The following is a 13,061-nucleotide window of genomic DNA, read 5'->3' as shown; positions in this document are numbered from 1 at the left end:
CAGAGATAGTCCCTGTTCCCCTTACTATGGGAAACCAATTGCTTATTGAGCTACCACGAGCTTCGTCCGAGCAAAGGTTCTAGGTTATATCCATACATGGTCCTTGGTTGGAGAAACAGTTTCAGAAAAAAATCCTGTGCCCAGATATATTTGGTCCTTGTGGGGCTCCTATCCTTTCCTCATCATACTAAGTCCCCTTCTGCTGAAGGTTTGGTTATGAGTTTTAGTATCTGTTTTGAAACGCTGCTTGGTAGAGTCTTTCAGATGCCTTCTGCAGTAGACGCCTGTCATACGTCCAATGCACATTTCATTTGTCTTTCTAAGTGACGATTGATCATCTTACCTCGTGTCTACTTTCTTGTTTATCTTTTTTAGGTGTATAGACTTCATTATGTTTATCCTATCTTGTAGGTCTATATAAGCAAGTATATACCGTGTTTGTCTTTCTCCTTCTGGGATACTTCACTCAGAATGAACTTTTCTAGATCCCACCATTTGCCTGCAAATTTCATGATTTCCTCATTTTTGATTGCTGAGTAGTATTCTATTGTGTAAAAATACCACAATTTCTGTATCCATTCCTCCGTTGATGGACATCTGGGTTGTTTCCAGGTTCTGGCTATTACGAATAAAGCTGCTACAGACATGGCTGAGCAAATGTCCTTGTTGTGTACTTGAGAAAATTTTGGATATATACCTAGCAGTGGTATAGCTGGGTCTTGAGGAAGTGTTATTCCTAATTGTCTGAGTAAGCGCCAGATTGACTTCCAAAGTGGTTGTACCAGTTTACATTCCCACCAGCAATGAGGAGGGTTCCCCTTTCTCCACAACCTCTCCAGCATGTGTTATCACTTGAGTTTTTCATCTTGGCCATTCTGATGAGTATAAGGTGAAATCTCAGGGTCATTTTGATTTGCATTTCCCTAATGGCTAATGAGGTTGAGCATTTCTTTAAGAGTTTTTCTGCCATTTGATATTCCTCTATCAAGAATTCTCTGTTTAACTCTATTCTATGGGGAACAGAGCTAAACAGAGAATTTAATTGGATTACTTGGTTTGCTGCTTTTCAGCTTCTTTAGTTCTTTGTACATACTGGATATTAGTCCTCTCTCAGATAAAGGGTTAGTGAAGATTCTTTCCCAATCTGTAGGCAGTCGTTTTGTTTTGATGACAGTGTCCTTTGCTTTACAGAAGCTTTTCAGTTTCATGAGGTCCCATTTATTGATTGTTGCTCTTAGAGCCTGTGCTGTCGGTGTTCTGTTCAGGAAGTTGTCTCCTGTGCCAATGATTTCTAGGGTTTTCCCCACTTTTTTTCTAACCAATTTAGAGTATCTGGTTTTATGTTGAGGTCTTTGATCCACTTGGACTTTAGTTTTGTGCAGGGTGCTAAGTATGGATCTATTTTCATTTTTCTGCATGTGGACATCAAGTTGGACCAGCACCATTTGTTGAAGATGCTGTCTTTTTTCCATTGAATGGTTTTGGCTGCTTTGACAAAAATCAAGTATTCATAGGTGTGTGGGTTTATCATCTTAATACCAGTGAGGAAATGGCTCAGCAACAGGATAGGTAAACTTGCCAGAAAGAGTGAGTTGCAAGCAGGCAAAAATCCACGCTTTCTTCTTCCATGCCCTTCTAGGTGGTCCACCAGAAGGTATAACCCAGATTTAAGGTGGGTCTTCTTGCTTCAATTACTCTAAGAAAATAATAGCAGGAGAGTGCAGAACTTCGGTTTTAGTTAATCCAAGATACAATCTAGTTGCAAACCAATATTATGGTAATGAGTTACTCTGTGTCTTAGACATTATGTTTGTGCGAAGACCCCTTCTTGCTCCACCGCTCCCTCCTGGAAGAAAGTATTCTGTTGAATTGGAAGCCCATCTCTTTCTTGCTTTACTATTGGGTAGTCTTTAATATTCTTACTGCCCACTTCTAAATTAGGAAAAGGTACATGTGGCTTTCTCTTTGACTTTCTCACTAATCTGTAGCCTCTGGAGGAACATACTTATCCAGACCTCTGACCTGCCAGTTAACTGTCATTGGGAAAGCATGAAAACCTCTGGCAACTTCCAGTTCATTATCTAAAATAATAATAAAAAGTAACTGCTGGGAACATTCACGATAATGTTTGCCTTGCCCTCACAGCATCTCTATGAGTTGCTCACTGTGTCATTTCTCTTTATTTTTAATAGTTTTAATTTCAATTATTGTTTATGACAATTTATTCACAGTGTCATTTCTTATGGATACAGAAATCTGATGCTTAGGGAGGTGAATGACGCTGCCTTAGGCTATTCAGATAATAAGTAGTAGGTATAAGTGAAGCATATACCTGGATTCACAGTGGCTCTACTGTGTGTTAGCTATCACAAGACTATAAAGCCCTGCCTTTTACTGGATTGCTGTGAGAGGAAAATGAAATGTCCACGTGTGGGGGCGGGGTGGGGTGGGAGGGTAAAAATGTTCATATAGTTTCAAGCATACAATCAACTCTCAATGGCTTACTTATATTTCAATTTTCTTCTCCTGTATTCAGAAGAAAAGAATACAATTTTATTTTTATTTATTTTATAATGCTGTGCTTAGTGTAATTAAATAAATGTAAGTGAAAGCCAGCCTCCCCCTGTCTCCCCCCCCAAAAAAAAAGAGAACAGAAAAAGAAAGAAACCGTGTTTGTAATATAAGAAAAACCACAGTTCATGTCACTAGTTTAAAATAACGTTTTAAGGATTCTTAGGAGTGTGTTCATGCCATAGCGTGAGCATGGAAGTCAGAAGACAGTTCTCTGGAGTCAGTTTTCTGGTCACCCTGTGAGATCAGGACATTAGGCGTGTGCACTGGTCTCTAACCACTGAGCCACCTCATTAGCCCTGAAATAAGTCTTGGTGGCCGTTCCTTCTATAGCTTCTTCACAGCATATCTATGAGGAGAGGGGAAAATAATTTGTTGTCAGAGCCAAGGGGAGAACTCAGTACCTTAGCACTTCTGCATGAGCATGAGACACTAACTTTGATCCCCAGAACCCACAGAGATAACCTTATTGGTGAGGCCACACGCTCCTGGAAGAAACAGTGTCTCAACAAATAAGGTGGATAGAACTTGAGGAAGACCCCCTTGAGGGTGACCTCTGCCACATACTCCGACAGAACATGCTCAAACAAATCAGAGCCTGCACACTTTCTTTCTTACCACATAGCATTGTGATTTCTAGATTATCATCCTTTTTCTGATATGCAGGAAGCCTTTTCATGCTGTGTTCACTGATGTGCCCCAAAGGACTAAAATCCAACACTACAGAGCCTGTAATAGATACGTGGTTCACATGGGCATAGTGGACTAGAAACAGTAGGCCTAAACATTTAAGATGTTCGCTACGCAGTTGCGTGAATGGTTGCTGTTTCCCTCCCTTCCTTCTTCAGGCTTGCAACTGCAGCACCGTGGGTTCCTTGGCTCCTCAGTGTGATGTAAGCACGGGCCAGTGCAACTGTCATCCAAAATTCTCTGGTATGACATGCTCAGAATGCAACCGAGGTCACTGGAACTATCCGCTCTGCAGTCTCTGCGACTGCTCTCTTCCAGGGACAGAGGCCTCAACTTGCGATTCAGAGACCAGGAAGTGCTCCTGTACTGACCAGACTGGACAGTGCACCTGCAAGGTATGAGTTAGCGTGCTGCAGCAAAGAGAACCCTGTTTGCTGTAGATTCTGTTACTCAAGTCGACTTTCATTCATGCCTGCTTTTCTTGCTTCATTGAGCAACACAAACAAACACTCATGGCTAGACTCAGGTTTCCTTGATGTATGTTCACTGGCATAAGGATACGCTCCACTTTTCAAAAACTGCTTTCACCCCAAACCCAACCTTGTTTCCAGTCAGTGCACAGGATACAGGTTCCATAGTGAGAGAAGTTATTATTCTTCTGTGTTCTTCTTGCTTAAAGAAATGTCTGCACAGTAGAAAGGGAGGACTTTCAGGCTTGGGCAGAGAAAAGCCACCACTGATAACCTAGCTTATGACAAACCATTTCTCCTGCGGTTAATCTGAAGACACTGCACACTGAGGCATATTCACTCCTATGTAAATTCAGTAAAATGCCATCCCGTGTGAACATTGGCATTACAAACAGTGGCTAACTATGTGAAATGTTCAGCCATCATTAATACTGTTAAATGATGTAGAAAAACAGCCAATTAAAATGGGTAAGAGGAATGTTATTTTGTCTTTTATGTATTTCTGGGGGGAAAAAAATCAATCCCAGGATAAATGTGGTTAAAACCGTGTCACAGATAGCTTTTCAAGACAAAGTCTATGCAAAGAAAGCCAGAGGAAGCAGCAGGTTTGAAATTTGAGGACTGAACAAGCTGTGGTGAATATGACCTTGAGGTCATAAAAGATCCTATTCAGGAGGATTATCATGCTTCAAACATACACACTGTATTATGGCCATATACTATACTTCCTGCATGTTGTATATGCATAATATTATAGGAATTATATAATATTAGAGCAAATATATAACTGGAGAGCTTCGGTTTCCTGTTGATTTTTTGTTCGGCTGATTTTTCGCTTCTTAGCTAAGAATCATTGATTTCTTTTGCTTCTCAAATTCTTATTGCTCATAGCATAACTGCAGAAAACACATGGCTTTAGAGTTGAGAAACAGTGTAAAGAACCCTTAGTAACAGAAGCATGTAGGAATCAAGTACCTTTTAAAGTCCCAAGAGGACCTGCCAGGGATGTGAACTAAAAATATCATTGAAGGTATATGTAAGTATCATATGTACTTATTCCTGATGTAACTTGATGTGCTGGTGTAGTTTGGTGGGAAGGCTCTCCTTATCTGAGGAGGAGGGGAGAAGGGAGAGGGAAAAGAGGGAGGAACGGTGGGACTTCGAGGAGAGGATGTAAACTGGATGAATGAATTAATTTTTAAAAATAAGAAAAAAAGTATCATACTCTTCACTCATTTGTCTGAGTTTAGTTGGTGAAAAAGAAACGTGTTTCTGTTTCCTGTTCTTCAGCTGATTTCTCCTGTAACACTATAATGAACCCTGAAGGCTCCTCTTCTTTCTTCAGGTGAATGTGGAAGGCATCCGCTGTGACAGGTGCCGGCCTGGCAAATTCGGACTCGAGGCCAAGAACCCACTTGGCTGCAGCAGCTGCTATTGCTTTGGAGTCACCACTCAGTGTTCTGAAGCAAAGGGGCTGGTCCGTTCGCGGGTGAGTAGGAAGCCGTTGAGCCGTGTAATGGTCTAATGTGCATTCCTGCAGGAACCTTTTAGTCGGGCCCTGAGGGGTAGTAGGGAATGGCAAAACATTTAAGTAACCTTGTCCCCTGCGTGCATTCAGAATTGGTAAAGGCTCTATGTGCCATTAGGCAGCTGGCATAATTGCCTCTTTAAAATTCTTCCTAGAAGATGGCTCAGTTACTGTTGATAAGGAAAGAGGTAGCACGTAGAAACTGGAAACAGTGCCAGGAGGCACAGCGTTCTGGCTTGGGAACGTCCTGAGAAAGGAGGCTCTAGAGTGTGACTGGTGATGTTTAACTCAGCCCTGAAAACCAGAACCTGTTGGGTGTCCCCAGCCAGCCACAGGGAACTGTTCATTGTTTGGATGGCATTATGCTTATTTTGACAATAATTTCCCTTTATTTTGCCAGACTTTAACTTCAACTTTTATCTGTTAAAAAAACTGCAGCTTTCAGAGATTATGAATTTTATAATTCAAGTCATTTCGAACCATTTATTTCCTACTGCTCTCACCCACCGTGTCATCTCAGCTTATTTTCTGGGACAGTGCGTCAAAGTGGGGCCCGGAAGGCAGAGAGGCGCGCGCGCTCCACACTTAGCCTTAAAAGAATGCCCCGAAGACTCACGTTCGACTTCCTGCTGCCTTTTGACCCTGTGCAGGTGACTCTGAGCAATGAACAGACCATCCTGCCTCTGGTAGACGAAGCCCTACAGCACACAACCACCAAGGGCATTGCTTTCCAGCACCCAGAGACTGTGGCGAAGATGGACCAAGTCAGGCAAGAGCTCCATTTGGAACCTTTTTACTGGAAACTCCCAGAACAATTTGAAGGGAAAAAGGTAAAAGAAACAACCCTGAATTCACAGGCAAGCTCTGGCAGGTCCTTTGTGGTTGGCCTCATCATCATCTCTCTTTGTTCTATTGTTTTCAGTTGATGGCCTATGGGGGTAAACTCAAGTATGCTCTCTATTTTGAGGCTCGGGATGAGACAGGCTTCTCCACATACAAACCCCAAGTTATCATTCGAGGCGGGACTCCTACTCACGCTAGAATTATCACCAGGCACATGGCTGCCCCTCTCATTGGCCAGCTGACAAGGCATGAAATTGAAATGACAGAGGTAAAGTTGGTAATTGTTTGGGGCAAAGATACTAATGCTTTTTCGTTCAGTTTTATCATAATGGCTTTTTGTTGTTCTTTTGTTTTGTTTTTTTGTTTTGGTTATTGTTTACAGAAAGAATGGAAATACTATGGTGATGATCCTCGAATCAGCAGAACTGTGACTCGTGAAGACTTCATGGATATTCTATATGATATCCACTACATCCTTATCAAGGCCACTTATGGAAATGTTGTGAGGCAAAGCCGGTAAAGTATAATGGAAAATACTCAACTTAAGTTCTTATTCTAGGGTATATAGGGCTGGTCAGAAAGTCACCAGACAACCCCCCCCCCAAAAAAAAAAAATCAATGAGTGATCTGATTTGGGACTGAGGTGAAAGAAGACAATCCAAAGGATGTTTCCAGTCACTTGATAAAAGATATCATAGTTTTACCCCCAAAACAAATAACTTAAGAACAATACTTTTACTTGCATTAGTCATGGTTTGTTAAATTCACCAGGCAAACGTGCAGGGCAGCAATAGTGTTGGTTACATAGAGTTAACTATAATATTGCAAGTCTGTTTTAACATTATTGAGAAAATGACCTTGAAACATGAAAGGGGGCAGACAAGGCCAAGTTAATCTAATCTCCTCCAGCCTTGGTCACGTTCATCTGTCCTTGCCAGTGTAACATACATGTTTATTTACCCTGGATATCATGATGTAAGTTGATTAAAAATCATAGCAACAAACAAACGCAGGTGAATTAGAGAAACATATGTGACATCAAGGAAGCAAAACTGGGAATACTTCACAGTCGTATTCAGTGTTTCCTTGTGAGTCCAAGAGGTTAATCAGTATTAAGGGTCATTAAGAATGTCACGTGGGGCCACATTGGTACAATATTCAATATCAAGTTTTACTGATGCTTTTGGTCAGAAATAGTCTCCAAGTTTTAAAGAATGAACGAGACATGAAGAACCTAGTATGGAAAGTGGGAAGTACTGTTTTCCATGACTCTATTACAAAATGGAATGACCCCATGGTAAAAGTCAAGAGGTATTTGTCTCATTTGAAACCTATGTAAGCATGTTTATAGACTATGATAAATATAATAATTAGAGAGAGAAAGTAGAATAAAATAATATAGACTAAAGAGAGCAATGGAGGATCCAGGAGACTTTGTTACTAGTAGACAGAATCAGCCATTGAGGGGAAATGAAAACTCACACAGATTAAGGCCAACTTCTTACTTCAGAGATGAACACCGTGTTGAATTTACTTAGCAACTCAATATCTCTTATGAAAAATAAATAGAGCAAGCTAAATAAAATAAAAAAGAGAAAACCTCTCATAGTCAAATTAATGAATGTAAAAATTTCTATATTTCAGATATTTATTCTGTGCTAAGCATGTGCACAATCCCATGCAGAACTCTTTTTTGTCTAATAGAAGATTCATGTTGTTCACTGTATCGAGGAAGCAGCTTTCAGTGAAAGAGTTAATCATGACCCAACATTCAGCTTCTCTTTTTTTATTTCTTTGGTCTCTTTATCATAAAAAATAAGGACATGTACTGGAAAAAAAAGCCACTGTCACCTGTGTTGCTAATTTTCTTAGAATAGCAAATGTATATTAGTCATAGAAGCCAAATCTGTTTTGCATATTAGATATACAAGTAGACCACTTTGCAAGTTCCCACAGACACACTAGGAGTTTGGCAGTTCACAGAACATGCCGTTAGTGTAACTTATGGGACCCATGTTGTCTTTATTTTTCATTATACATCACTTTTTATAAGCCCTATCAAAACTTGAGTTGTAAGCTCACCAAGAAAACAAGTGAGGCAAACACATCTCCAACACTCGAATATTTAAGACAGTGGAAACATGACAAAAGTTTAAATTAACCCCCAGTATGTCATAACCCAAAACTTTATTGTCACACAAATCACAGCAGTGTCAGAAGCAGAGTTTAAGAGTTCTGTGTAAAAAAAAAAAAAAAAAAGAGTTCTGTGTGTCATCATTCCTGAATTCAGTATTCCTTTAAACGGAAGCTGTATCCAGACACAAGCAAAGCCATTGATTGCACTTCCGTCCTTCCAACCTCTCCACCCTTTCACCCATGTGTGAGCTCCTCTAAGCACTAGAGAAACATTATTCCTGGCAGAACTGTTTATTGTTGCTACTGTTCAAACAACAATAAAATCTCTGGATTTCTAAACACTGCTGTATGCTTTAAAATGTGTATGCACAAATATACAAGAGAATGAAGGCAAGATGATACTTGTATCTTCTTGAAGTAACTATGGAGGCCCACAGATGTTTCAGTGGAAAGAGGGCTGGTCACACAAGCAGCAATTTTTCCTATTGCCTCAGAGAGGAGAAGACTGAAGGCTTCTTATTGGAGAAGAACACTGCTAACAGCTCGCTACCACAATGCTACTCTAAGGAGGGTAAAGCAAAACTTACATTTTAGCCTGCAATTAGTTTCACAAAGGCTCCCACGTGTGGATCACAATGCTAGTGAAACCAGCATTCATAATTCAATAAAACTAACCTATGCTTGTTATAAAGTTTATGATTCAACCTCCTTAAGCTATTGGAGGTGCCTTTTTATTGAGGCAAAACTATTCAGTGTCTCGCCTAAAAGTTTATTTGCAGAACATTTTCATGTTGCAGTTAGTCAGTCATGAAATAGTCTGGGTTTATGGACTGCATATATATTTTAATGCATAATTTCAAATTAATGAAAACAGGTATCATTGGATTCACTAGGAATATATTTTTTTCTACCATAATGACTTTCCCACCAATAGGAAGGGTAAATTAAGTCACATAAAGGATTTATTTAATAAAGCTAATAAAATGTTAATTTGGAAAGCTCCTCATCATCTTCAAGATCAGGGTTAGATCATGCTTTGTGCTGTTTTCTATGAGGCTTTCCAAAGTTCTTGAAAGGACACCAAGAAGCCCCAAAGGAAGAATGTAGTAAATTAAAAGCAATTTCACTGGTGACAACAGGAGATATTCTACAAGAGAGTGACCTTGGGTTGCCTGTTTGCAAGAATATAAATGTCTAATTAATTGGCCATGTCTGCATGAAGCTACTCACATTTTAAAAACTGAGGGGGGGGGGGATAAAATCTTTATAATAACTTCTCAACAGGACAGCAGACATCCAATTTACTAAACTACTTAGGATTTATGCAGATATGTTCCTAACACATAATCTCAGTCTTAGAGGAAAGAAAAACGCAGTAATCAAATGAGACAACTGGACCCCTGGAATTTGAGCAGCTTCGATACAATGCAGTTATTAACTTGATGGCCCCTTTTCTGCAGTATATAATATCATGTTACCTTGATAAGTAGATGCATTTTGGTTTATTGAAAACAAGCAAACAGAAGAATTTACCTGTGACTGGCAGAAATCTGAGGAGGTTTTTTTTTCTTTTCTTTTCTTTTCTTAAACCTTAAGTAGTTCTGGGAGGCTGTATCTGGTTGTGTGATCATCGACTGTGCTCATTGTTCGCAGCATTTCTGAAATCTCCATGGAAGTAGCTGAACCAGGACATGTGACGGCAGCAAGCCCACCAGCACACTTGATAGAAAGATGTGACTGTCCCCCTGGCTATTCTGGCTTGTCCTGTGAGGTAAGCCAGCTGCTACACACTTGATTAAGCTCAGTCCCCTTCCAGAGCCGAATGGGAGTTCTTCAAAGACTTCCGTGTGTACTCTTAACCTATTTACTTGCTCTTTCATGCACAGTAGCAACATGAATGATAATGTTATTTTTAACACATAAAGAATTGCAACTGGAGGGAAACACCTGATAAAAATTAAGATATTTGTAAAGCTATGCCATAGCTGGAGGGGCTGAGCGTGTTTCAAAAGGCTGGTCTGTATAGCGCATCTATCTTCTTAGCACTGTTTCTGAGCAGTTAAGACATACAAACTGCAGTGATCATGAGATATGATTATATTGGGTTTGAGAGTGTTCTTATATAGAACAGACAAAATTCGTGCACTAAATAGCAGGCTGTTCCACTCAACATACTTTTCTCAAAAGGACATAAATTTGTTCCCATGGTGCTACTATCATTCAGTCACTGCAATTAATTTTTTTTTCTTTTTTCATTGATAGGGTATTGCTTTGAATGCCTTCTGGTTGTCTAATCAATTTCTACAAATATTAATTTGTAAAAAGGAACACTACAATATCAGGAAGTCGGAGGAGATACGGAGCTTGGCTGAATTTGAATCTAAATTTCATCATGTACTAGAGCTGAGACCTTGTACACGTTTCTAAACCTCTTTAAGCTGCACAGGATAAATACTCAAGTCCCTGAGTAACTCATTGTCACCACCTCTGGTCTTCCATATCTGGCCTTTCTGTAAAGCCCTATTATAATGCCTGGTCTTAAAGAGTTTTCAAGGGCCTACTACACCCCAAATTCTCTTACTGGTCAAGTTAGTTGGTGCTCTTAGTTGGAGGTTGGATATCACTGTTGTCTCCTCTTCTGCAGCTTAAGATTTATGAAGATTACATAAACTGTGACCTTTACACACATATCACTGGTTTCTACTCACAATCCTTGTTAGAGTTGAGACTATGACATGTTACTAACTCTATGTCTGATATTTTTATTATAAATTGTACTGATATTTTTATTATAAATTGCTTAATCTGCTTATTTTGAAATGGGATCTTGGAAGTTTTGTTGAGAATTGCATGTGTGACCCCAGGTCAAAGCTAAAGTACAACTTGGAAATTTTGATCGTGGGCTGCTGAGATGGCTCTATGTTTTAAGCCTCACAACCTGACTTCCCTCAATTCCCAGAACCCATGTGGAAGGAAGAAAGAACTGATTCCCTCATGTTGCCCTCTGATCTTCACACACTCATTGTGGTATGCACAAACCAAATCACATATATAAAAACAGGCAAGTGTAATTATCAAATTCATGTTTCCTGAGGATGACACAGCAGATAAAAAGAACAGCAGAAAATTGCTGTTGCAACTCCTACCTCATTCTACTACTTCAGGCACTTTCGCTGGCTTATTGCTGATCCCTAGGTTTTTACCTAGAGAATCACCTCAAGGATTAATATAAATGAAAAATCATGAGAGGAAATGCCATTGCAAACTCAGGGCTGTTCAGCTTAGCCACCACTTTATAGCTCTATGATGCTCAAAGAGCAACTTCCTGGGGTGACTGAAATGCCTTGAAGCAGCTCCATTGTTTGCTCAAAGGAGGATACGCATTGTAGTACACACACTTTGCTCTCGTAAACAAATGATCCATCCAGTTATTAACAGTTCTCTCACGCATCCGTTTTTATACAACACAGACTGTTATACATACCTACATGCCCCTTCCAAACATGCACAGAATATGGCTGGAAGATGAGACAATGCACACTTACAAAATGGGCTAACATTTCGTGAGTAAGAGAGATGAAAGCAAAGAGGACACAGAGAACTTTAAGTCTTTTCTGAGAGATGGAGTTCTATTTCATTGTGTGGCTGCTCTGCTAGAAAACTGTGTGTGACCTTGGCCAAATCCCTTATCTGCCACAGGCCTCATTATTATTACTATATGTAGTTACCATTATATAGTTATCTAAGCTATACGGTGGGAATTTTGAAATTTCTCACTCAGTAATGTAATTTTCCTATAGAAAATATTCAGAGCCAAGCATGACCTTCAGGTATCTTGAGAAAGATATTACATCTCCATTTCTCTTCACTTACTTATTTAATATGATTCTCTTCATATTTCAATACAAAATTTGAAGATTATAAAATAACCTTAGTATAATCTACATCCCCCCCACATTTCATGTTCAATATGCTTTCTTGTAGTTTATAGGCTTTTAAAAAAGACTAAAACACACTTTAGCATTGAATTGTTTATGACTTGCCACTATTTAAAAATGTGAATTAGCACAAATGAAGCCAAAGAGAATGAAAGGAACTAAGAAAGACCTAGAATGTGTCTTCATAAGCATTTGTGTCAGGCTCCTGTTTATAGACAAGGATCACAGCGATGAATTAGTGGAGAGATTACAGAGATAAAGGCTTATCTCTCACAATAAGACACCTGATATGTTCTCCACACCGTGTTGCATCTAATCCGTTATACAGCTAATTCATAATTCATGTTGACTCTAAAGTGTAATTACCCAGGCATAAAACCTAATCATCAAAGCATGAGCTAAGGACAGTTTTGAAACAATCCACCCCATGCCAGTGACGTATGCTTTCGGTTGTGAATATACAGGGCAGTTCCTTTACAACCTCTTTAGCAAGTGTGTGAAATTCTCCAGATATTTACTTTGGACAAAATTGCTTCATTTCATATTTTAAGACAAAATGAGATCTAACCGAGACAGAATTAAGTATTGCCATTTAAAGTCCAGCCAGTTATGAGGATACTACTACGCATGTACCTAATAACTGGAGTGGAGCGACAGTATTTATGCTCAGCACAGCTTTCTGTCCTTGAAATACCTAATTATTGTGATTTACAATTTGAAGTGGGAACTAGATTTCTTTTAGAAGTCAAGTGAAAGCTTCTCTCTTTGCATCACACTTGTCTATAGAACCACTCTGGTTAGCCCATTTTCCAGATTAGCTTAGGGTAAAATTATTGCCTAAACCTAAATTCAATGTAGGTCAGATGCAGGTGCATTAATTTATGA

At 39.4% G+C, this 13,061-nt stretch overlaps 1 protein-coding gene across 1 annotated transcript in view; it reads left to right on the top strand.

Moving 5' to 3' along the window:
* Lama2 (laminin subunit alpha 2) overlaps window positions 1-13,061 on the top strand; it is a 602,337-nt gene that overhangs the window by 399,069 nt on the left and 190,207 nt on the right. The window contains exons 23-28 of the mRNA XM_055599236.1: window positions 3,420-3,656; window positions 5,077-5,220; window positions 5,910-6,089; window positions 6,182-6,370; window positions 6,485-6,618; window positions 9,892-10,009. Of these exons, the coding sequence (XP_055455211.1) occupies window positions 3,420-3,656; window positions 5,077-5,220; window positions 5,910-6,089; window positions 6,182-6,370; window positions 6,485-6,618; window positions 9,892-10,009 (1,002 nt within the window). The remainder of the gene's footprint in view (window positions 1-3,419; window positions 3,657-5,076; window positions 5,221-5,909; window positions 6,090-6,181; window positions 6,371-6,484; window positions 6,619-9,891; window positions 10,010-13,061) is intronic.

This window comes from Psammomys obesus, unplaced genomic scaffold (genome assembly GCF_907164565.1).
Source record: "Psammomys obesus unplaced genomic scaffold, mPsaObe1.curated_primary_1811, whole genome shotgun sequence".
Lineage (NCBI taxonomy): Eukaryota > Metazoa > Chordata > Mammalia > Rodentia > Muridae > Psammomys > Psammomys obesus.
The sequence above is the reverse complement of the archived record's forward strand: the minus strand, read 5'-3'. Positions and strand labels throughout refer to the sequence as shown.